A 26,694-nucleotide genomic window follows, 5' to 3' on the forward strand; every position below is an offset into this window, starting at 1 on the left:
AAATTCACAAATTGTGGTTCTTACATTATTCATGTTTATATTTTCTGAGGTCTTTATGTGGGTATAATAAGCATGACCTAGTTTTCATCATAGTAAATAAATGAAGTATACATGAAGTAATAAAACCATGAAAAGAATATGCAAAGATAAAGTATTAAGCTCATAACATTATTTTATTTAGGCTCTTTTTCAGAATGCATGCACATTAAATGTATATAATAGGGAAATAGTAACAGAAAAAGTAAGTCATTTAAACCAATTTAAGGCAAGCTTTACTCATTTATTTTAAATAAGGTAAGTGAGAAATGAGCATGGTTTCAATAAGATTTTCAAGAAATTTGTCATAGTTTTATAAAGGGGAGAATACATAAATCTTTACTATTATTATGACAAATTGAAAATATGCCTTTGAAATTATAAAATGAATTACTTCAGTACTAAAATAACATTAAGTTTACAGAGTCACTGGCAAGTTTTGTTTGATGGTATCCAAATTTTTTACTGTAAGTTTTGGAATATTCTCTGAGTTCTTAATAAGTTTTTTTTTGTCAAAGGAAAAATAAAATTCCAAGGTATTTCTGCAACTATGACTAATTTTAAAAGATCAAAATGACAAATCTATTTTTCTGGGCTAATAAAATTCAAATACTGTTGGTAAAGACAACACATAATTTCAATTAAACTAGATCCATTTGAGAAAAGAGTTACAAAGAAGTAGAAAGTACTATTAGAGTCAACTGTCGACATCTAATAGAATATCAATGTTTATTTATATTCTTTCAGTGAAAAGAATGTAAAAGCCCTTTTTCTTTTTGAAGAATAAAAGTGGATTGAAAACAAAAAAGGAGTAGATTTTACTGCAGTTATTCAGTGCTAAACCATGATTTTATAGTAATCTGTTTTATTTTTTATACTTGCTAATGTGTTCACGGGCTATAATTAGCCTTTGGATTTGTGAAGTACCTTCATAAATCTGTAAGAAAAATATAAAAGTAATTTAAATATTTTCAGCACATATATACCTTGATTTACTTAGCATTTTGGACAACATCATTTTAGTTACATTGTAATGCCAAACTGAATGAAACTAATTATAGGATCTGTAGCCTATAGAAAGTTTGAAACCTGACTTTGTGAAGGCTGTGTAAATAGTCTAAATTATTATAAAAAAAGTCACTTAGCCAAAAATTGGAGATAGTAATTAAACTATATAAAACGAACACTTACACTTCAAAGAGTTTGGAAGAAGTAAAGTTTAACATGGCTAAAATATACATCCAACTTTTCTGAACTGCTGCTCTGATTCTTTGTCTTTTTCAATTATTTTCTAATCATTAATAGTCATTAACACTTTCTAATCATTTTATAGTTATTTTATATAGTTTCTAATAATTTTATAGTTATATCATTTTATAGATTTTTTTCCTTCTACTTCTTGAGGAATAGAATTGTTAAAAAATAGAGATACTTTAATCTGAGCTTTAAATAGTGTCCTTTTTCTGTCACAGAAGTTTCCTTCTGCCTATTCTATTACTGAAATGCGTCAGGGGAGAGCATTACTGGATAAGTATTTTATATTTCCCATAGGACTTAGTGTCTTTGCATTATAAAGAGGCAAAATATGAAAACTTGCCCTGGACTTGTTTGAAACCACTTAGCTAATAAGTATCATGTAACAAAGAAAGAAAAGAAAAGAAAAGAACAAATGATATTGGTTTGGTTTGGTTTTGGTAATTCCTAGTATCTAGGCTTTATTTCCATTCTAAAAATCTAACCTTATGCATTTGTTACTTCATTTTCTCAATTGCAGGAATAGGTTAAATGGTTGGTAGTAGTATTAGTCATAATTACAATTACATGCTCTGAGACAGGGACAATGTGTTACAAATTCTGGTCCTCAATTTTTCCATGTCTAAAGACAAAAGTTTGAATTATATCTAGAATTTCTCATTCCAGTTTTCTGAAATCATCTTAAAATTCCAAATGACTAGATTTGTCACAAAATTTGCTGGAGATGATGGGCACAAGGGAAGAGCTATTAAGAAGCATGGTATATAATGAAGCCACATATGGAGACCATGCATACCTATATTTTATTTATCAAAATACTCCTAAGTTTTTCTAACCACTAATCTAATTTACAAGTCCTATATGACTGTCTCCATGTTTTTAACTTCAACTATGGTTTCAAATAATTTAAAGATTGTCAGGTAAAAATAATAAAAAATATTTTTTAAACAAATGCATATTTTTCAGAGAGCAAAATGTAGATTACAACTAAGATGTTACATGTAAGATATGCCATACATGTCTGTACCAGTTGCCTTGTTAGCCTATTGCTTCTTAAGATCTATTCTTAATTTAAAAAGTAATAATGAGATTCCTGCCAGCTCTGCTGACTTACATCTCTTATCCTAGCTACTCAGCAGTCTGAAATTTGGATGATAAAGATTCAAATGCACCCCAGACAGAAAAGTCCATGAGATTATACCTCCAAAATAACCAGCAAAAAGCTAGGCCAGAGATATGGCTCAAGTGGTAGAGGGCCTGTGTAGCAAGCATGAGGCCCAAGTTCAATATAAGTTCAAACCTCAGGAGAGCCAAAATAGGTAACAATAAAACAAACTTAAGGATATTCTTTTGTATGCTGATTGTGCCACAAAATGGCTCATAGTCACTTTTGATAGTCATTTATTTTGTGTTTGTGTGTGCTGGTGTGCTGTCTCAGAGCTTTTGTGCTTGAGATTAGAACTCTACCAATTGATGTTACAGCTCTATTTCCAGTTTAGGGTTTGTTCTTTTTTTGTTTTGTTTTTGATTTTTTTTGGTGGTTAACTTGAGGTAATAATCTCACACATCTTCTTGCCCAAGCTGGTTTGGAATCGAGATTCTCAAATCTCAGCCTTCCAAACAGCTAGGATTATAGGTATGAGTTACTGGCATGAGCTATTGGTTATTTAGTGGCACAGACTCCCTAAATAACCAGAAATCTACTGTCACTTGTCACTTATAAATATTCTATTCCTAGATAAACAACAGAAGACATTTTAAACCTTACCTGATAGATCTTGGCATCCCTCATTAGTTTTTCTACAGGATACTCTGTATTAAATCCATATCCTCCAAAAATCTGCACAGCATCAGAAGCTAGCTGATTTGCAATATCTCCAGCAAACGCTTTTGCAATAGAGGCATAATAGGTATTTCGACGGCCAGCATCAACCTCCCAAGCTGCTCTTTGGTAACTTAATCTAGCTAGTTCAACTTTCATTGCCATTTCTGCCAGCAAAAATGATACTCCTTGGTGCTAGAATTACAAAACAACAACAATAAAAAACACAACCATAAAAAACAGTTTAAGTATATTCACTGACAACATTTAAAATTTTTTCTCCTAGAACTTTTAAAAAAAATTTTTGAACTAATTTTAGACTTGCAGAAAAGTTACACCCAGCTTCCTCTAATGTTACCATATTACACAACCACAGTACAGTGATCAAGGTCAGGACATCCACACTAGTATCATATTATCAAGTAAACTATAGACCCTACTCAAATTTAGTCACATTTTCTAGAAATATCCCTTATCAGTTTCAGGATCACACATTGAATTTAGTCTTAAGAGAGCTTTCTGTATCACTATATAAAGAATGTTTTTGTTTCAACAATTGCAAATGATTTCACTTTTTCTCTGGCTGATTAACCTTTTGATTGTTTCTATATAGTACTGAAATGAAGAGCAGGAGTCACACAAAACACAGCTATAACCACTGGTATTAGACCTAAAGTTAGGTTGTTTTGATATAACTTGCTAAATGAAGTTCATAAAAGATGCACTAATTTATATCATCATTGATAATATGGTACTTGTTTCACTATAGCCAAGCTGTGTACATAATAAATAAAGCTTTGGCAAGCTAATACATGAATAAAATGTTTTAAGATGCCTATATTCCTTCAGAGGTCTTGATGTTAAAATATTATGGCAGTGATCAGATGATGAATTTTTAACAAACACTTCCTGTGAATCTTAATCATTAGTTTACTTTTTATGAAAAACTACTCTACACCCAGTTCAAGTTCCCTGTAATGTGTCTAGTCCATAACAAGTTATCTCCTGTTTTCTGAATTGTGCCTGAAAGCTTTTATTTTAGGACCTAAATCTGATGTTAGGCTATACTACTTCTGAATATTTATTTTATAGTGTATATTTAATAAAAACATATGGTGTATGTGTGTGCGTGCATAGAAATGATAGAAGTGAAATGAACTAGCTGTACAAAAGTAGGTTATGTTATGTTACCTTAGAGAGTTATCCTTAGTCTCTTGGTATGAAGAACTGGAATATTACAGATCAGAACTAACTAAATAGAACTTATATTTACTAATACATGTGAATGTAGTTCTGCTAGCACAAATGAGCTAACAAAGAAACATGTAACTTAAAAGACTTCAAAGTGCTAACACAGTGGTATACATACTCCTTTAATCCTAGCACTTGGAAGGCTGAGGCAGGATAGTTAAGTTCAAGCCAGCAAGAACTTGTCTCAATAAATAAATAAATAAATAAAACAAGAACAACAAAGCTCTCTTTTGAAAGAAACAGAAATCTCTAAGTGCCTCCAGAAAGGAACTGAAATCTTGGTGACATGAGATGAGACAGTATGTTATCAGACTCAGATCTGAGTCAATGGGATAGCAGCTAGAGTTTAGCAAACACATCAAGAACAGGAGTTTTGGGGTGTTTTTGTGTGTGTGTGTGTGAGAGAGAGAGAAAGAGAGAGAGGGAGAGGGAGAGAAAGAGAAAGAGAGAGAGAATGAATAAGATAAAGAGCTATAGACCACAAAGAAGCTTATCTCTTGCCTAGGACTCTGGGAGATTTAAAAGGAAAGAACCTCTTGAAGGATAAAACCATGTATATAGCCTCTGTCATATAGGATTTCCCAAGTTGAAAAATTAATGTAAAACAATAACTTTTAAAATGTAGGATACCTGAAAAAAACTTCAGCCATCAACCTCTCCCCACCCCAACAAAACAAAACAAAAAGGTGTCACTCTCCAGAATGCTTCAGCAATCTACTAGGAGGAACAGTAACTCCAGTAGCACACCAAGCCCTCTGGTTGATCCCTAGCACTACAATCAAAACAACAACAAAAACCCTCCTATAGATAAGCTTATAAGCAAAAACTGAAACAGGAAAACACTCTAAAGAGCTGGCAGATGCAACAAAAAGATTAGCAACTTAAGTACTTGAGATAACAGAAATAAAATTGATTATAAATAATTTTTATAGAAAAAGGCTATGTTCTAAAACTCAAGACACCCTAAAAGAAGAAAGTGTTGTTTGGAAATGAACCAAATATATCTTACTGGTTATTAAACTATACATATATACTGATTATAGTGGTATATACTTATAATTCCAGTTTGGGAGACTGAGGTAGGAAAATTATGAGTAAGAAACTAGAAGAGAGAGAGAGAGAGAGGAAGGAAAAGAAAGAAGAAAGAAAAGAAAAGAAAGAAAAGAAGAAGAAAAAAAAAAGAGCATCAGTGGTATATTGTCTAGAATGTAGATAAATCATGAAACCAAGTCTTGGAGACATAAAGCACTACTACTACAAATCTGGTTGGCCCATGGTGACAGCCCACAAACTTACTGGTTCCTAATAGATTTAACCTTGTTACGACCTTTGTGAAAGCTGGTAGTAACAAAATGAAGTCACTTATGTCAAAGCCTAACAAATGGGAGCCAAGAGACCGTGAAAGAGAAGCCCTTACACATGCATGATTCTAACAGGAACTATTGAAAGAAGCCCTCGGAACATTAATATACCAGATAACCTGCCCAAGAACACTTGCCAAGCAGTGGCTGATTATACTAATGAACTAACACCAAATCCTACAACAAACACTGGAACAAGTGGTCTGGGTTTCAAAACAAGTGAGGGATTTTTATTTGTCTTTAAGAGCTTCCCCTTGCCCCATGTCCCTCAGATGGATCGATAAGCTACTATTGGATCGTTATTCCCAAACTCGTTGGAGAATTAGTCTGTCATTCAATATAAGTGGACATATATTTTACAAAAGTAATTATGCACAATTGATTGGAAATTAAACAGCCACTGGTCTTCACCATAGATAGTTTGAGAACCACTGATATAGAGATAGAAATGGAGGTTCAGTAAAACCTTTCCTACAAATAAAACATTAAGCCTCCTACCCCCACCAAAAGATGTGGAGCCCATAGTGAGTTAAAGAAAATACAATGAATGGGGATATCAGTATTTGAAAAGAGTTAATAATTTCCCTGGAAAATATGGAGGACATGACTCTGTAGTATTAAAATTTGATATTCACGGTAAGGCAAAGAATGAAACATAAATTAAGAATGTAAAACAGAACCCTGGATCTATGGCTTGTATGCCCTTGGACTAATATTTAGTAATCCTGAGGCTGTTTCTTAGTCTTTATTATAACACCATCAAAACATGACTAATTGGAAAATTATAAAATATAACAAAATTGATAGTGCAGTATCAGGTACAAAATAAGCAACCAATAAATATAAGCTTTTTTCTCCTTCTTAATGTAATTCACAGAGTGACCAATCAATCCTTGAAAACTTGAAAAAATAACCATGATATCTTCTTGCTACCCAAATACAAAAAGGATTATTTTTGAATTTTAAAAAGTTGTGTGTGTTTTTTTTTTTGTAATTGCTATATGAAAATTACTGGCTTAGGAAGTGGTGCTGTGGCTCAAGTGATAGAATGCTAGCCTGAAGCTGAAGAGCTGAGGGACAGCGCTCAGGCACAGAGTTCAAGTCCCAAGACCAACAACAACAACAACAACAGCAAAAAGAGTGGCTTCATATATCAACAAAGCAAGCACACTATTAAACTTACCTCTACAAGCAGCTTCCCAAATGTCTTCCTTTCCAGAGCATACATGGTAGCTTCATCCAAAGCTCTCTGTGCCAATCCAACGGCACCAGCTGCTACCTAGTATTTTTAAAAAATGTAAACATAATTTTATTGTTATTATTAAGGTAGTATATAGAGGGGTGCCATTTCATATGTCTGGTAATAGTATATTTCTATTTTTGGACAATGTTACCTCTTCCTTCCCTTTCCCCCAGTTTTGCTCACCCAGCCCTGTCCACAAGGTTACACAGGCCATTTTCCTAGCATGTTAACCTTGTATAAAGACAAAGATCACGTTGTCTTTAAAATAATTTCAACACAGCATATGGCTATCTTTCTTATGGATTATACAAAGAGAAATTAGCATAATAAAAAATGGGAAGGGAAGCACTTGTTTATATTATAAATTATAAATTAAAGGCAGACGCTTGGGATATACCTAGTGGTAGAGAGCATATTTAGACTACAAAATGCCTTGAGCTTGATCCCCAGCTCCACACATATACACACAAAAAATAATTGCAGGCATTTATGAGGCATAGAATCATAGCCTAGAGAAAACTTATCCTTGTTTTTAACAAGTGCAACCTTCCTAAGGGAAATATCCTTAATGAACAAAGGAATAAGAAATGAGTATATAACAGGAATTATCAAATTAAGTTTAGGCTTCCTCCCTGGAAACATAGAAGAAACTACATTAATTTTGTTTTTGCTGAAGTAATTTCTATTTTTAAAAAAAACCCTGAAGAATTATAAATTAGTAAAATAATAGTATCTCTCGTCTACCTTTACTAAAAGAAGATATTAAAAAAGAAATATATACCAAGTACACAATATGAAAATATGACTATGTATTGAATGTAGTAAATAAAGATCAGACTTTATCAACTTACTGGGGGTCTGGTTCTGTCAAAAGCTCCCATTGCAATTTTGAAACCAGCTCCTTCACCAATTAAGACATTTTCTTTTGGTACTTTGACATCTTCAAAGACAATTCCTCTTGTATCTGAACATCGCTGGCCCATGTTTAATTCCTAACAAGAAAATTGTCATATTAAAAAAATTTTTTTAATTATCACATCAACTTTTTTACTTCCTTTTTGTTTTGTTTTGTTTCTATGATGCTGGTCTTGAAGTTTGAACTCAGGGCCTGGACACTCCCTGAGTTTCTTTTGCTCAAGGCTAGAACTCTACCACTTGAGCCACTACTTCTGGCTTTTTAATGGTTAATTGGAGATAAGAGTCTTATGGACTTTCCTGCCAGGGCGAGCTTTGAACCACAATCCTCAGATCTTGTTTTCTTGAGTAGCTAGGATTACAAACATGAGCCACCAGGGCCTAGCTTGAGTTACAACAATTTTAACATTAACCACTACTTTATGTTTTTCTGTGATTGTCTAAATCAGGAGCCACCTGTTGAGGGCCAGAAATGTCGGGTTCGTAAGAAAACTTTTAGTGGCATATAGACACACCTACTTACATAGTTTCTATAGTTTCTTGCTACAACGGAAAAACTGAGGCGCTAGAACAGAGATCATATGGTCTCTCACTAGAAAGTTCCTCAAGGGATTTTTGTCTGTTAGTTCAATACATTGTTCCCAAACTCTAGAATGGTGCCTAGTAAATATATATTTGGCAATAAATATTTATTGAATCAGAAACTTTGTGTGTGTGTGTGTGTGTGTGTGTGTGTGTGTGTGTGTGTGTGCGCGCGCATGCACACATGCATGCATAAATACCAGGGTTTGAGTTCATGACCTGGGAGCTGTCCCTTAGCTTTTTTGCTCAAGGCTGGCACTCTACCACTGAAGCCACAGCTCCTTTTTTGGCTTTTTAGTAGTTAATTAGAGGTAAGAGTCTTACAGAGTTTTCTGCCCAGAATGGCTTCAAACTATGATCCTCAGATCTCATCCTCCTGAGCAAGGATTACAAGTGTGAGCCACTTGAACCAGTCTTGCAGTCCATTTTTTGTCACATTGTTTTACGTCATGATCTGGGCACAATGCCACTTATCCCACTAAAAGATTGCTATTAGGATCTAGTGGGGAAAGAGTGGGCAAGTCCTTTAAGATATCTAATACTCCACTATTGGGCAGATAATACAAATGATAGTTTGATTTCTATTTCATTATACCTACAGCTATTATCTACATTCTCTATAGATTGCTTCCATGAATGGCCAGTTTTACAAATTGACTTGAAACAACTATTTGTAACTTAAAATCTTCCAACATATAAATTATTTTGCCTGATATCAAAACACAGCTTCTTTTTTTCTTTTTTTCTTGGTCCTGGGGCTTAGTTCTGGGAGCTGTCCCTCAACTCTTCAGTTCTAGGCGAGCACTCTACCACTTGAGCCACAAGTGGCGCTGTGGTTCAAGTGGTAGAGTGCTTGCCTTGAACTGAAGAGCTCAGGGTCAGCATCTAGGCCAAGAGTTCAAGCCCCATGACAGACAAAAAAATCAAAAACAAAAACATAGTTCCACTTGAGCCACAGAGCCACATCCAGTTTTCTGGTGGTTTATTGGAGGTAAGTCTCATGGCCTTTCCTGCCCAGGCTGGCTTTGAACCATGATCCTCAGATCTCAGCTTCCTGAATAGCTAGGATTACAGGTGTGAGCCACCGGCACCCAACAACACAGCTTATTTCTATTCCAACTTAATAAAATATTTTTATTAAAGGAAGCTAAAATAATGGTTTTGATATCTATAGTTAAATTAATATTCAAGACCTCAAGGGCTAGGAAGGTGGTTCAGTGGTACAGTGCTTGCCTTGCATGCATGAGGCCCTGAGTTTGATTCCTCAGCATCACATAAGCAGAAAAAGGCCAGAAGTGGCACTGTGGCTCAAGTGGTAGAACGCTAGCCTTAAGCTGAAGAGCTGAGGGACAGCGCCCAGGCGGACAGTTCAAGCCCCACAACCAAAAACAAAACAAAACAAAAAAGAACTTAATCACTAATATTATTTACCTTTTTTACTTTTTGGCTAAACAGTTTTACCTTTTTTTACCAAATATTTTACCTTTTTTCCAATCTGTATTCCTGGGGAATCTGCTTCCACAATAAATCCAGTAAAAGCTTTGCTGGCGGGAGTTTTAGGATCAGGATCAGAACGCGCCAATAAAAAATACCTAATATATACATACATACATATTTATGATGATGATGATGATGAAATGGTTTTCATGAATAGCACATGATGATTGCCATCCCAGCGAATCCTCCCAACACTCCCCATTACTATCACTCCCATCTTACGGGTAAGGAAATGAAGAGTCAAACACATTTCAAGTCAAAAACTTCCTTTGAAGTTTTGGCTTGAACTGAGAACCCTGTGCTCTCAGTTGACTTTTTCCATTCACATCTGGCATTCTACCACATGGAGTCATGCCTTCAGTCTGACATTTTGCTAGTTTTGTGATAAGACTCTCAGACTTTTTCCCCAGGCTGGCTTTCAATCATAAGCTCTCAGCCTCCTAAGTAGATAGGATTAGAGGCATGAGCCACATTTTGTTTTCTAATTTCATATTATCACCTAATTTGACCTACTAAAATTGTATTGCATTGTTACATTTCTTTCAAATTGGCTATTTTTACATTTTTATTATCAGTATCACGATGTGAAATGATAACAATTTAACATTGCATAATACAGAGTATCCAGATTCAGGATACTCAAAAAGGATTGACTGGTATTTAAAATAAACATTTAAATTCCTAATAGGCTCACTGCCAATAATGATCCTTTTCCTTGAGGTGGGGGGAGATGCTAGGATTTGAACCTAAGAACTGTTAGATCTTATTAAGAGCAATCTCTGTTCACTCTAAAGGATAATAAACTGAGTTGAGAAGTGGAGGTAAGTCAGGCTAATGGACTGCTAGCTTTTTAAATCAGTTTTAACAAGTGTAGCTACTTTTGTTTTATCTTACAAACAGAATGTCACAAAGTTAATCTGAAAAAAATAGCTCAGGAGCTGGGAATGTGGCTTAGTGGTGGAGTGCTTGCCGAGCATGCATGAAACCCTGGGTTCAATTCCTCATTACCACATAAACAGAAACACCTGGAAGTGGTGCTGTGGCTCAAGTGGTAGAGTGCTTGCTTTGAGCAAAAGAAGCTCAGGGACACTGCCCAGGCCCCCTGAGTTCAAGCCACAGGAAGAGAGAGAGAGAGAGAGAGAGAGAGAGAGAGAGAGAGAGAGAGAGAGAGAGAAAGACAGAGAGAGAGAGAGAGAAAGCGTGCACGCTCAGGGGCTTAGAAATACTTGAAAAATCACTCAACTGTACATGATCTTTTATAGATCTTCCAGTTTCTTCAACATAGCTAACTTTAATGGAGGTGGTTTAAAGAAGAGAGAAAAGATCCCAAAATAAAGTAACTAAGAAGAAATACACTGAGATGTTTCAAAAACCATACCAGCTAGCTTTTCCTCCATTGGTTATCCACATCTTCTGACCATTGATGATATAGTCATCTCCTTTCTTTTCTGCTTTGGTCTTTATGCCAGCTACATCAGAGCCCGCTCCAGGTTCTGTTACACAGTAGGCCTTGAGCATATGGAGACAAGAAATGAAATGTTAACAATTAAAACCTGAACATTTGGAAACAGAACTGGTTTTGTTTTGGGGTGGTAGAGATTAAATCTAAGGCCTCAAACATTTTAGGTAAGAACTCTATTACTGAGCACATCTCTAGCTCCTATTTACTTACTATTTATTTTTATTTTGTGTGGGTTTTGAGGCTTAAACTCAGGGCCTGGGTGCTGTCCCTTGGCTTTTGTGCTCAAGGATAGTGCTCTACCACTGGAGCCAGAGCTCCACTTCTGGCTTTTGCATGGTAAACTAAAAATAAAAGTCTCATGGACTTTCCTTCTTGGGCTGGCTTCAAGTTACAATCCTTCAATCTCAGCTTCCTGGACAGCTAGGATTATAGGTGTGAGTCACCAGTGGCCAGTACTATCTTATTTTCGAAGCCAGTTTTTAAACTACTTTAAAAATATCTAAAGTGTTCTTAGAAAAATCAAATAAATAATTCAATTATAAAATCAGATAGATTGAAATTGGGCACATGATACTAATAAACCATGTCAAAAATTATGTATCTTCAAACAAATTCATAAATTTAATAACTTTTAAGTTCAACCCATGTACCATGCTATAAATTAAGAGATAAAGAAATCAGAGGTAAAAGCTGGGCGCCAATGGCTCATACCTGTAATTCTAGCTACTCAGGAGGCTGAGATCTGAGGATTGCAGTTCAAAGCCAGCCTGGGCAGGAAAGTCCATGAGACTCTAATCTCTTAATTAACCACCAGAAAACCAGAAGTAGTGCTATGGCTCTAGTGGTAGAGTGCTAGCCTTGAGCTGAAGAGCTGAGGGACAGTGCCCAGGCCCAGAGTTCAAGACTAGTAACGACAAAAAAAAAGGAAATCAGAAGTAGAAAAATATCTTGTCCTAGAGTTTCTCAATGTAACAGTGGAGATAAGTATCTATACTATATGTCTATGTATGAAAGCAATGCACCATGACTGGATATACTTGTAATAAGTCTCAAATGGTAAAGAGATTCTTTCGGAAGAGGAACAGGGACAAGGAATGTGTGCTGCAAGCAGAAGTAATAGCATATGCAATTATACTAACATAAAAAGACAGGGTCACCCACTGGAGCTAATGCCGAATGTGCCCAGAATTTTTTATGTGACTAGTGGGAATGGTAGGGAATGAGCTTGGAAAGAAAGAAGGAAACAGTATCTCATACTAAGAATTTAAGAGTTTACCCGGTAGAAACAGAAGAGCTTCTTAACAGTTCCTAAACAAAGAGCAACAAGATGCCAGTAGTAATGGATTAAGGGCCAGGGGCGGGTAGGTAGAGGCAAGCCTTAGGGAATTTAAGTTAATTCAGTATACTGGGTAGAAGGTATAGTGGTATATATACCACCTAAAGATACAGGTTCATTATCCATAAGTCCAAAGAAGAAAACTACTTACTACTTACTTATTTCAAAGTAAAGGTAATATAGACATTGGAAAGGATTTGTTTACCCTGGAGGAAGGCTGGGAGATGGTAAGTGGTTAGTGGCACTGGAAAGAAAAGAAGTAAAACTCACTGAAAGAGACAAGTATTAAATGACAAGGAATGAAATAGTAGCATCAAGAGAGACAGTAAGTTGTTCATTATTGAGATGTGAAGAGAAAATGGAAGCATGAAAATAAGCTGAAGATGTGGACAGAGAAGAAGGGCAAGGGGCTAAGGAGCCTGACATGTTGAAGAGAGCATACTCATGCATTCAGCAAAGTTTACTGGCTGCCTACTACTGTGCAGCGGAACCTTAAGGACTTGAGATGGGTTTTAGAGGAATCTAAACACTCTTATGTGCAGAAGTAGATAGTACATACATTTTCTGAGGAAGTCAGACCTGAAAATGCACTCACAAATTAAAAAACAAACAAACATTAAGAACCATTGTTATTGATGACAGAGAGCCACTGAATATTTTTGTAACTGCAGAAAGTGCCATATTTGAGACCACTGATTATTACAGAAGTTGGAAGCACTGATTTGAGGCATAAGAACAGTAGCTAAAACAATCTATTCCTACTAAATGCTTTTCCAGTAAAAACTACATTCTGGTATCTGAGGGGCTAATGTCAACGGGGAAATTATTTGAATGAATAGGAAGAAAAGACTACAGAGAATGTTGAAAGGGGTAACACTAATCAACATACATTGTATTTATAAACTCCTTTTTCTTTTCTTTTTTCTTTTTTTTTTTTTTTGCTGGTCATGAGGCCTGAACTCTGGGTCTGGGCACTGTCCCTCAGCTCTTCAGCTCAAGGCTAGCGCTCTACCACTGGAGCCACAGCGCCACTTCCGGCTTTTTCTGTGTATATGGTGCTGAGGAATCGAACCCAGGGCCTCATGCTTCAAGGCAAACACTCTACCGCTGAGCTACCTTCCCAGCCCTATAAACTCCTTTTTCAATAGTAACTCCTTTATTCAACTTCTTAAATATCATAAAAAATAATTAAAATATAACTAAATAATTCAAACATATATTGGACACCTATTATAGAATAAGGTGATAAAATTACAAAAAGAATTCATTAAAATTATCCCTTGAATCATGTAATGTAGAAGTTTCTAATGGCCAGAAAAATTTCTGGAAGTATATCTGGAAAGACTTGACTCCAAGGCATGAAACACCTTGAGCTTGCTAGGCCAGGCACTCTACTACACTTGAACTATTTCCCTGACTGATTTTTTTTTTTTTTCTGGTTGTGGGGCCTGAACTCTGGGCCTGGGCGCTGTCCCTCAGCTCTTCAGCTCAAGGCTAGTGCTCTACCACTTGAGCCACAGCTCTACTTCCAGCCTTTGCTGCTTGTGGTGCTGAGGAATTGAATCTGGGGCCTCATGCATGCAAGGCAAGCACTCTACAACTGAACCACCTTCTCAGCCCTTGACTGATTTTTCTGTTTCATTTTTGAATAGAGTCTGTTTTGTCTTGGGCATAAACTTACACTACAGTCCTCCTACCTAGGGCTTCGGTGTCATTGAGAGTTTATTTTATGAAGTGGGGATGGGAGATGAAGGAGAGGGAATTTGTGTATACGTATGGATATGATACATTGTACAACTAATATATCCTAATAAACAGAAAGGACAGATTTAGGGCTGAGGGCATGACTCAAATGGTAAGTGCCTGCCTAGCAAATAGTAGGCCCTGAAAATAAACCACATTGCTACCAAAAGGAAAAAAGTTAGTTTCAGAATAAAACCTCAGTATTTATTTTTGTATATATACTTAACACGTACATATCTTTTTAAAATGTACAATTTAAAATACTGTTGAATATCTCTCCAATAAAACTATCACTTAGTTTCCCTAAATTATTTGGTCATCCAAACAAATGAACTATAATCTCTCTAGTCATATGTTCCCATTGATTTGTTACTAATTGAGAAGACTACTAGATTTAAACACTTAGACTTAGTACTCTACTACATTCAATCAGAAGAACACTCAGTTCTCGAACCACAGAATTAAGTAGATATAGTCCATTAAACAGATACTACTCTGATGAAAGTAGGAAGGTTATTGTGATGTGTTGGCATTCTAGAAATATCATCAAGTAAATCTGTATGGTAGAAACAAGCAAGTTGATAATTATGACTCTTGACATCCAGAAACAATACTGAACTTAATATATTGCTAGTTTTTGTCTTAAAGTCATAAAGTCAAAAATATACATATGGATTGAAAAGGGCACCTCCCTTACCCTTCTTTTTTCCCTTTCTTTAATTAACTAACTTCTTAAAATTATCTTTAAGTAGCTGTACAAAGGGATTTCAATTCAACACAGTCATAAACTATGAACTAAAGCAACAGCTCTCCATACTTACACACATCAATGGCTCCTCCGTCAGTCTCCCTAAATACTTCTTTTGTTGTTGATCATTTCCAGCAATAATAACAGGCATTTGCTGACAAAGAAAATTGATAGTTACAAAGCAAGGTAGGTTTTATCAGATATACAAAGTGAAGGACACTACAGTTCAAAACAGAACTGCTTCCTTATCCCCCAGAGAATAAATTCAGAGTATTTACTCTGTCCTTAAGTTAAAAAGCTAAAACCATCATCTAATCTAAGTCTTTTCATAAAATTCAGTTACATAAATGACTCATTTGGTAATATATAAAAACTGATTACTGTAAAAGACCACAAAATTTACACTTAGGATATAAGACATGGCAAATAGGATCAGGCCTCCTATGAATTGCTCACTACATTTATGCATTGGAAGTGGAGGCCACAAGCCAACCTAAGAGTTTCCTGGATGCTGGCTATAGGCCTTGCCTTTAGTTAGAATTCCTACTGAAGTTACAGCCAAAATGTACAGTTTCTCCACAAGGACAGCTCCACATACTGGAGAAAACAGATCCAGGGTGAACAAGTGTTGGAATCCTAACTCCAGACTTTACTGCTAAATTAATGACGATGATGACAACACAACAAAATAAATAAAGACAACCCCTAAAATTTATGAATTATCCTAACTTAGCTGCTTCTGACTCATTAATAGCTGAGTTAGGCAACTAATTTTCTAAATGACTTACCCCTAAAGAATTTGCTTCAATAGCAGTTTGAACCCCCGTACATCCATAAGCCAATTCTTCAGTAATTAAACAAGTATCAAAAGTTCCAAGTCCAAGACCTCCTATGGTATCAAAATGTTTTAAGAACCCATTACAACACATAATACTTTTCAAAGAAATAAGTAAAGGGGAACTACTTAAGTATTTGTTGAAATGAGTTAAAAAAGAGGGGAAAATGACCCTACATATTAAATACAAAGCTTCTAAAACTAAGTGCAGATAAAGGAGATTAAAGGTAGAGCCATTTAAAGTCAATAAATACTTTAAAGAAGTTTCACAGTTTTTCTTGTTTGAAACCATTCAAGGATTCAAAACAAGTATAGCTTACCGCAACTCTGTGGAATGTGTGTATTGATTAATCCAAGTTCCCAGGCTCTTTTGATTATGGGGAAAGGATACTAAAAGAACAACAACAAAAAACAGTTATAATATTTGTGTATAATTACATGATCTTATAAAAAAGAGAAGTCTTTCTTTCCTTAAATGTGTATACCTACTTCACCACTTTTATCATATTCTCCAGCCACTGGGACTATTTCCTCTCTGGCAAATTTTCGAGCAGTAGCTTGAAATTCTTTCTGCTGCTCACTGAGTTCTGTTGAGAAAACATTTTTTTAAAGATATAAGTTGAGGGGAAAAGATCCTATGAAATTGATATATGAAAATTTACCTCTATCATGGAGAAATTTAACCTTTAATTAATCAGAAACTAAAGAATACATTGCATTCTCTGACTAATCAAAATTTCACTGCATGCAAATATGTCAGTACAGATGCTGAAGAAAACAGGTAAGATTTCTAAACTTGTAGTGCTCAAATAAGAGCTTCTCCTCTCTAATTAATATATAAAAAATATTTATGTTAGCCTGGAGGCATGGTAGCCTAGCAGTGTGAGGCCCTGAGTTCATATCTCAGTACCACCAAAGTGTCATTCTTAAGCAGATTTATCTTTATTAACTAAGACTAGAATGAAGTAATATGCAAGATATAATATACAAGAAATAATATACAAGACTCAGAACAGAGAATAAGCTATACTACATGACCACAATTTATTTCTAGGAACTGTACAAGAAAATTGATGCCATAATGTTTTTTTTTCTTTTCTTTTTCTTTCTTCTTCTTCCTTTTTTTTTTTTTTGCCAGTTGTGGGGCCTGAACTCGCGTGTCCCTCAGCTCTTCAGGCTCAAGGCTAGCGCTCTACCACTTGAGCCACAGTGCCACTTCCAGCTTTTCCTGCTTGGGTGGTGCTGAAGAATTGAACCCAGGGCCTCATTCATGCAAGGCAAGTACTCTACCACTGAGCCACCTTCTCAGCCCCTGATGCCATAATTTCATTTTTTTTTTTTTTTTGGTGCCCATCTTGGGGATTAAACTCAGGGTCTGGGAGCTGTCCCTGAGCTTTGCTCAAAGCTATCACTCTACCACAGGAGCCTTGAGTGGCTTTTTTGGTGCTTGATTAGAGATAAGAATCTCACAGACTTTCTTTAAACCTTCACCCTCAGATCTCAGCCTCCCAAGTAGCTAGGATTACAGGCATGAGCCACTGGCACCCTCCATCAATCTTTCTTCTTTAAACTTAGGCAAAACTGTCTTAAGTCAGCGTGGAAAAACTTTGTGAAAGGATGGAAATGTTTTTCAGGAGACAGTAATGATGTTAGACCCTGCTGTATTGTTAATAAGTGATCTCTGAACAATTAATTTTGAATAAGGAATTGCTTTAAAATAAATGAAATGAAAATAGCAGCTATATTGGAGAGGATAAGAGTGTATTGCTAACTGCATTTTTAAAAAAATCCATGCTAGCTACTATTTTAATGTGGTTGCATCTAAAATCATCAAAAATAAATAGGATTTTTTTTTAGTGTTACTAGAGCTTTGAATTCAGGGACTTATGATTGATACATAAGCACTTGACCACTTGGACTACATCCTAAGCTCTAAAAAATAGTTAAGATTTAAAAAGAAAAGTATATCTAACCAGGTGCCAGTGGTTCATGCCTGTAATCCTAGCTACTCAGTAGGCTGAGATCTGAGGAGTATGGCTCAATATCAGCCTGGGCAGAAAAGTCCATGAGACACTTCAATTAACTACTCAGAAAAAGCTAAAAGTGGTAGAGCTCAAGTGGTAGAGTGCTAGCCTTGAATAAAACGGGGCTCAGGGACAGTGCCCAGGCCCTGAGTTCAAGCCCCAGGAGCAGGGATTGGGCGAGGTGGGAAGTATATCTATGAATACTATATTCTCAGCAAAAAAATAACAATAGCCAAAGCACAGAAAAAGGAGTAAGAATGAGAGATGAAACATAAATCAGTGAGATTTTGGTGCTGAATTGAGGAGCATTAAGTCACATCTCTCATTTAATACATAAGGAATCTAAAGCACAGAGAGAGAAAATGATAGCCCCATAGTGTTCCCACGAACTAGATATAGAAGTATATGTGGGTTCTGTTGTTGCTTCGGCTACTGGAGTTTGAAGTCAAGAGCCACAGGCCATTATACTACTGTTATGCCACTTGGTCCATGCTGCTAGACCTTCTTTGCTTTTATTTTTCAGGTACAGCCTTAGGGTTTTTTTGCCTGGGGCTAGCCTTAGAACTTAATTCTACAATTTTTAAAGCACTGTGACTAGGATTCAACTATGCCCATAATTCTTTGAGATGATGGTCTCATTTTTTTGCCTGCACTGGCTTTAAACTAATCCTAATCTCCACCTCTAAAGTAGATGTGTGGGCTTGGACTGTGTCTTAGCGGTAGAGTGCTGGCCAGTACCACATAAATAGAAAAAGCCGGAAGTGGTGCTGTGGCCCAAGTGATAGAGTGCTAGCCTTGAGCAAAAGAAGCTCAGGGACAGTGCCAACGCTCTGAGTTTAAGCCCTACGACTGGCAAAAAAGTAAAGTAGCTGGTGGCTCACGCCTGTAATCCTAGCTACTCAGGAGCCTGTGCTATGAGGATCAAGGTTCAAAGCCTGCTTGGGCAACAAAGTCCATGAGACTCATCTCCAATTAACCACCAGAAAACAGGAAGTGGCCCTGAGGCTCAAGTGGTAGAGTGCTAGCCTTGAGCTGAAGAGCTAAGGGGCAGCACCCAGGCCCAGAGTTCAAGCCCCACAACTGAAAAAAATAAAAATAAATAAAGTAGATGTGCAGTGTTTTCCACGGCACAGCTTTACTTGCAAAATTGGGGCTAGTGTATTGGCCCCAGTTGTGGATTGGTTAAGAGGAGGAAAGCCAGGGTTCTGTCATGTATTAATTGCTGAGAAATCACTTTCATCAGGCCACTATTTGCTAGCAACTTCATGTACAAGCATATAATCTACCCCTCAAAGAAATCCTACTTTAGATATGATCTCCATCTTATAACAAAACAGATCAACTGGTCAGAGGTGTTCTCTGTATTTCCTCACAATTCACAAATTCCCTCCCCAATATTTATATTGATTTAATCCTGTCACCCTTGAAATGGTCACAGACTTCCTGTTAGTTTCTTTTTTTCTTTTCCCCCAGTTGTGGGGCCTGAACTCTGGGCCTGGGCACTGTCCCTCAATTCTTCAGCTGTAGACCAGCGCTCTACCACTTGAGCCTCAGCCCCATTTCTGGCTTTTTCTGCTTATGTGGTGCTGAGGAATCGAACGGAGGACTTCATGCATGCAAGGCAAGCACTCTACCACTGAGCCACCTTTCCAGCCCTCCTGTTAGTTTCTTACTGCTATGAATTTGTATGCAGTAAGCTGAAACTGTATAGCAATGCTAACTAACGTTCCACAGACTCTCAAAAACAAATTGCTGTCCTCGGCCTCCATGAAAACCTTTCACCTAATTCAGAGAAAGAAAAAAATTTGGAACAGAATCAGCAACAATAACCCTAGGTCTCTGATGCTGCCAGTTGCTCCTGCGTATATATTAATTATCTCAGCTGCCTTGTAACTGCATTTTTCTTTTGTTATTATTTTAATTAGTTTTACAAACACATATAACATGCACATGTTATGTTATTAACATGTAATTAACATGTACAGCATGTTAATCTATTGGTACAATGCATCTTGATCAATGTCACACCTACCATCATTCCTGCCATCTATCCCATCCCTACTTATTCTCTTAAGTTACCTGGTCCTATTTGTAACTATTTTCTGAAAACATTTTGAAGCAAAAAGCCCTTTTAGATAGCAAAAGATGCTAAAAATATGAATTGTTATTTCTTGTGTTTTTTCTTTTTATCTGGAGTTTTCATTTTATAAAAGGAAAGAAAAATCTTATTTCTTTGAAACTTTGATAACACCACATTACTCTAGTCCCAGGTATTAGAACTTTATATAATGCATCAAAACTGCATTCAGATCAATTGTGGCCAAAATAGGATTTACTATTTTTATCCAACATCTAGCACTAAGTAGATTAAAAAGTGTTTTGTGGGGAGAGAGGGGTAGTTATACCTTCTCCCCTCTCTCTCTTTTTTTTTTGTGGTACTAGGGTCTGAACTCAAGCATGTGACACACTAGGTTTATTTACTCACCTGGTGTTCTACAACTTGAGCCATGCCTCCAGTCCTGCTTTTTGCTGGTTATTTTGGAGACAGAGTTGTGTAGACTTTTCTGCTTAGGCTGGCTGTGCAATCCTTCAGATCTCAACTTCCTGAGTGGGTAGGATTACAGACTGGCAACTCTTTGATTCTTCCATATTTGTGTGTGTGTGTGTGTGTGTGTGTGTGTGTGTGTGTGTGTGTGTGTGTGTGTGTGTGTGTGTGTGTGTGTGTGTGTGTGTGTGTGTGTGTGTGTGTGTGTGTGTGTGTGTGTGTGTGTTGGCTGGTCCTGGGGCTCACTCTACCACTTAGAGCCACAATTCCACTTCCAGTTTCCTAGTGATTAACTGAAGATAAGAGTCTCATGAGGTCTGGGAAGGTGGCTCAGTGGTAGAGCACTTGCCTTACATGTATGAGGCCCTGGGTTCGATTCCTTAGCACCACATAAGCAAAAAGAAAAAAGCCGGAAGTGGCGCTGTGGCTCAAGTGGTAGAGCACTAGCCTTGAGCTGAAGAGCTGAGGGACAGCGCTGCCCAGGCCCAGAGTTCAGGCACCACGACCAGACCCTCCCCCCCCCCCCCAAAAAAAAAAAAAAAGAGTCTCATGAACTTTCCTGCCTGGGCTGACTTTGAACTGCAATCCTCAGATCTTAGTCTCCTGACAGCTAGATTACAGGCATGAGCCACCAGTACCCAGCTATCAACTCTTTGATTCTTAATGTTGTTTTTGATCAGCAATGCTTGAAGTTTGTCTAATTTTTTTTCTAGTACTAAGGTTTGAACTTGGGGTTTTCATGCTTGCTAGGCAGCAACTTTCCCACCTGAGCCACTGTATTGGCCCTCTAAAAAGTATTTGTTGCCTTCAAATTTGTAAGTTGGAAGACTACTCATATATATTATTACTTTGGGAATTACTTTTACATGTATACATAGACATATTCTAACACAGACCAAAGGTATAGAGTAGTATGCTGAAGAAAATAAGCTCAGCCAGGTAATCGTAGCTACTCAGAAAGCTGAGATCTAGAGGATGTTGAGTTGAGGCTAGCCCAGGCAGAAAAGTCCATTAGACTCCATCTCCAAAATAACCATCAACAAAGCCAGATAGAGGCATGGTTCAAGTGGTAGAGCATTAACTGATCGAGCAAGCAAGTGGGGTAAGAGAGAAGAGGCCCCGAATATAGCCAAAAGAAACAAAATGAGCTGAGGAAAAATGGGTGTCTCTTCCTGATGACAAACATAATCAAGTTAACAAACATATTCCAGACAAATATACTTTAAAGTCAAAAGACAGAATATAATACATACCAAAGCTAAATCCTGTTCCTGGTTCATGTTTTTGAGAAACTTGTGTATGTTGTGATCTCCACTCAAAATGAGCAACACTTCTCAGGACCTGTAATAGACAACATTATTAAAAACAAATGGGATAAATTAAGTATCAACTAAATAAGAGAATGCTGACCATCATTGAGTGCAATAACTTGTTTGCCTATACTTGAGAGGTCTATGTTAAAGTAATTTTTCCTTAAATGTTTTAAATTAGAATTTATATATGCCAATTGCCAACTTCAAGAACACCTATCCAAAGACATTTGTGTGTGTGTGTGTGTGTGTGTGTGTATGTGTGTGTGTGTGTGTGTGTGTGTGCATGCTAGTCCTGGGTCTTGAACTCAGGGCCTGGGTGCTGTCCTTGTGTTCTGTTCAAGGCTAGCTATCTATCATTTGAACCACAGCTCCACTTGGAATGGTAGTGTTTTCAAGAATTTTCTGTTCTACCATTTTGATACCCAGCCTCTGATATTGCCCCAGGTGAGCCACTGGGGTCTTTGGAAGACCCCATTTTCCAAATACTTCACTCTTATCTAACAAAATAAACTTGCATAAAGTCATGTTTTATGAACTTTGTTGTGATCTGTAGGCATTCATAGAACATTCTAAAGCAGGGGTCAGCAAACTACAGTTATCATCAGTTTTGTTAATCAAATTCTATTGGAACACAGCTAGCTATTCCACATTGTCTACTGCTGATTTGAAGTCAAAGTTACTTGGCTGCCACAGAGACCTCAGGGTCACAAAAACGTAATCTATTTATTATCTATCCCTTAAAAGAAAAGTCGACAATGTTTTAGTAATATACTAAATTTTAGCAGATGAAATTCACTCATATTTCTTCAAGAGAACATATAAAAACATGGTAAGAAGCTGGGCGCCAGTGGCTCACGCCTGTAATCCTAGCTACTAGGTGGCTGAGATCTGAGGATCATGGTTCAAAGCCAGCCCAGGCAGGAAATTCCATGAGACTTTTATTTCCAATAAACCTCTAGGAAACCAGAAGTGGTGCTGTGGCTCAAGCAGTAGAGCGCTTGCCTTGAACTTAAGAGCCTATAGGGACAGCACCCAAGCCAGAGTTCAAGCCCAGGAGCAACAAAAAAATAAATAAGTAAATAAAAAAGAAAGAAAGAAAAAAAGAAAAAAAAAAGAGTAAGATACACACATACTATTCCTTTGCAACCCATTTTTATATTCCTGACAATTTAATGGTCACAGAAGTAGCCAATAGCACTTATTAAAGTCAGCAAGCTGAAAAACACTCCCAGTACTTCTGAGTAATCAACCAAGGGCAGCCAAAATCACCCAAGTTATACTTTATAAAGGATTTTGAAAGGTTACTTCCTTAGGCAATTTTTCACAAGGTAGGTAGAAAGAGAAAAAAAAAAGAAGTTGAACAATATAAATAAGTTGCAACAGCCAATCTTTTATAGATTGCCCATTTTGTACATGGCATTTCACCTGATAATTACATTTAAAGTGACAAAATCATTTAGATGATCAAAAAATGTAACCTCACTAACCCTTTCAAAATAACATTCCTTACACTACAACCCTGAAAAATAATTACACAGTATGAAAAGTCATTTTCTTTGCAACTTTCATTAGCTGTTTTTTTGGAAGTCTCTAGTTTGCATTGTCCTGTCTTTATACATTTTACATCTAGTCTTTATAGATTTACATCTATTCTTCATTACAGTCAATTACAAGTATTAATTCAGTGATTCCTAAGTCATGTTTGAGATTTTTATTCTTAGTTTGTATAGGAAGAAACTTGGCTAAAAGTAGACAAGGTCACTCCTATTCTTAGATAGAGGAATCAGGATTCTACCCGTCACATTTCTGTTAAGACTTCAAGCTGCAACCACTGGCTATATTGCTCTTTTTCTCCTAGCTGATCATTAGGTTCTATAAGGAACAAGAACAATTCACAAAAATCAAATAAAACACGCTGACTCTACGGTAAATGTGTTAAGAACATAAATTGTTGAATATAAAACTTTCCTCACAAAATAAGCAAAATGGTCTGCTGAGATAATTTAAATAGGCAATTTCCTAATGGATTTAATTTACAATCAGTCTGTTTACACATATTTTCAGAAAACTTGGTAGTCAAACAAAGTGTGTTAGACATGACCCTCAGGGAAAAGTGTCCATTTGCCTTACTCACTACTTAACTATGTTAGTCATTCAAAGAGTTGACTTGGAGGAAAATAACAAAGAATTGCTGAATCTATGTCTAGTTTCCTGTCATCTTTTTACAGTGGACCGGTTGTAAATTTTTTATGTCTTACAGTTTATATTATATGAGGAAAACACTGGACCTAATCTCACACTGGATGATGTGGTACAATAAAAATAAGGTGTTTTGATGTGATAAAAAAAATTATATATATATATATATATATATAGTTTCATTGCTTCAGGCACTCTGCCCAGAAAACAATGGAATTCCAAATATGAAAAAGATAGCAACTTTAATGAATTATTAATTCAGCAACAATAATGCCATTACAATTAAATACTTTCACAAATTATATAAACTTGCCTACAATTCCTTCTTAGAAACTGAATACTCAGTTTTATAAGACTGTCAAGGGGGGGAGGAATAGAATATATCTCCAATTAGGTTTCTCTAGATCATTCCTTGGAGAGGTCAAGAAATATTTTTTTTCTGATGTCAGAGTTAATAATTTTTAAAAACACTTAACTTCTGCCTTCAGAGCTCATTAACTTGTAAAGCAACAGCAAAAGTTGGGTAATAATACAATTACTATAAATTAAAACTTTAGGGATACTTTTGGTTCAATTTTAAATGTTAAGCTTGTGTGAATATATCAGTATGTGTAAGTCACATACTCGAGATATATATATATATATACATATATATATAGCATATCTTATATGCAAAGTCCAGCAGTAGTTTGTTATTGTTGTTGTGGTTGTTTCAGCATGTGAGGGCGCTCCTCCATGTTACAAAACCAAAGCCTTTCGTAGTCAATATATTCACTCTCCAAAGGAGCAGGCCCTCTGTTTTCCTCTCCGCGATTGTGCCAGCACCCAAGTTGAGCCTGTTTCGGATTCCAGCACCTTTTCAGCCGACCTAATTGACAAGTTATCTTACTGTTCCGGCCTGGCCTGGAGATCGCGAGGGAAATGCTAGTCGGGAGGTAGCGTGCTAGTTCTGCAAGCTGGGGATCCTAACGCTGAGACCCGGCTCGCTCGGGCGAGGGGTGGAATTCCTCGTAGAATACCTGGCCGGATCGGAGAAGGAAGTCCGGCCGGGAGCGCGCCGCCAGCGGGGCGGGGGCCGCGGGGATTCGGACCCGTGCAGCTGGGGATGCATTTTGTCCGGCGAGGGGAGCAGCGCCAGGCCGCGGGCGCAGCGAGCATGCAAAGCCCGACGGGGTCCCGGAGCCTGGTAAGGGGGGTTGAGAGTGGGGACACGGCGCCCCGAGCAGGCCCCTGCCCCATCACCGCTCTTACCCGTCGGGGCTGCACTTCTAGACGGTTCCTGGCCTCCACCCCTACATCCAGCCCAGCCCCACCTCTGGCCCTGGTCTCCCTCTCACCCGGCAGCTTCTCCTAAACGCCGCTGCCATGTTGATTCCGGATCTCGCCACGCAGAGTCCAGGTCACAGACTGTCAGAGGGCGCCCACCGCCCGCTGGACTCCGCGGGTGGGCGTGGCTACGCGACCCCGCCCCGCAGTGGGTGTGTCCCCGGCGCGGCCTCCGGCAGGGAGGGCCTGGCTTGCGCCGACCCAGCGACCTTGGCCTTCGGAAGAGCCGCCCGCGGTCGCTCCGCCGCAGGGTCTGGAAACGCTCAGACACCGTGGTGCTCGGTGGTTGCCAACGTCGCTCCCGGAGTCCTGGGGGGACTGGGGTGCAGGGCTTGGAAGCGGGGAGGGCTGGCGGGTGCCCAGCGCCCAGGGGACCCGGGGAGGCGGGGACTGGACACGAATCTAGGTGAAAGGCCACCGCGGGGCGCGGAGGAGGATCCAGCCCTCGTGGTGAGCGCCGACCTTTACCGGCAGAGGTCAGTTTGTGACGGCACTGGTAACACAGGTCGGAATACAGCGGAAAGATGCCAGGACGTCGGCCTCGTGAACGAATTAAGGGATTTCATTCGTTCTCACAAATCCGTATTTTCTGAGTTCTGCAGACAACGTATTAACCTTGTGCATGGGTGTTAATCACGGGTGTGAATATGGAGAGGGTGCACTTTGAGATCAACCATGTGGAAAGCTCCAGCTTAGTCAGTGAATGTTGGGAGAAAATATTTCTCCGAAGAAAGCTACTGAAAGTCAGTTTGTTTTCCAGTTAGATCCAATGGGATGAAAAGCTGGAGGGGGCAGAGGGGAGGTTGGATACTTTCTAGCAAAGGCCAAGGGCAAGCCTGGACTGTACATAGTTTCCTTTTCTCAAGACTTCTCACTTTTTGGGAGGAAGTGGGGAGTCGGTTGTGGGGCTTGAACTCAGAGACTGGGCTCTGTCCCTGAGCCTCTTTGTGCTCAAGGCTAGTGCTCGAACTCTGGAGCCATAGCGCCACTTCCAGTTTTTGAGTGATTAGTTGGGAATAAGATTCTCACGGGGACTTTTCTGACGGGCTGGCCTGGAACAGAGATCCTCAGATTTCAGTCTCCTGAGTAGCTAGGATTACAGTCGTGAGCCACTGGCACGGGTTTAAGAGTTCTCACTCTCATTACTGACATTATAATGTAGGTTTTTTTTTTTTTTTTTTAAATGTGGATATTGGGGCTCA

General features: G+C 37.9%; 1 protein-coding gene across 1 annotated transcript; it reads right to left on the reverse strand.

The window, feature by feature from the left end:
- Positions 1-246: 246 nt before the first annotated feature.
- Positions 247-25,608, reverse strand: Acadm (acyl-CoA dehydrogenase medium chain). The gene is made up of 12 exons (XM_042679129.1): positions 25,504-25,608; positions 21,908-21,995; positions 16,575-16,672; positions 16,406-16,475; positions 16,039-16,139; positions 15,324-15,404; positions 11,340-11,470; positions 9,948-10,056; positions 7,819-7,959; positions 6,908-7,003; positions 3,059-3,307; positions 247-973 (listed from the first exon to the last, which is right to left on the reverse strand). The coding sequence occupies exons 1-12, from the start codon at positions 25,531-25,533 to the stop codon at positions 902-904; spliced, it is 1,266 nt and encodes a 421-aa protein (XP_042535063.1). The 5' UTR covers positions 25,534-25,608; the 3' UTR covers positions 247-901.
- Between the last annotated feature and the right edge of the window lie 1,086 nt (positions 25,609-26,694).

Source organism: Dipodomys spectabilis, unplaced genomic scaffold (genome assembly GCF_019054845.1).
Source record: "Dipodomys spectabilis isolate Male_0828 unplaced genomic scaffold, ASM1905484v1 ptg000002l, whole genome shotgun sequence".
NCBI classification, from domain to species: domain Eukaryota; kingdom Metazoa; phylum Chordata; class Mammalia; order Rodentia; family Heteromyidae; genus Dipodomys; species Dipodomys spectabilis.

Excerpts from the sequence above, each read along its gene's own strand:
- Acadm (XM_042679129.1), bottom strand. The coding sequence starts at position 25,533 with ATGGCAGCGGCGTTTAGGAGAAGCTGCCGG. Across the intron at positions 16,476-16,574 it reads AATATGATAAAAGTGGTGAA|TATCCTTTCCCCATAATCAA; the intron begins GTAGGTATACAC and ends TTGTTCTTTTAG. Across the intron at positions 16,140-16,405 it reads ACACATTCCACAGAGTTGCG|GAGGTCTTGGACTTGGAACT; the intron begins GTAAGCTATACT and ends TTGATACCATAG.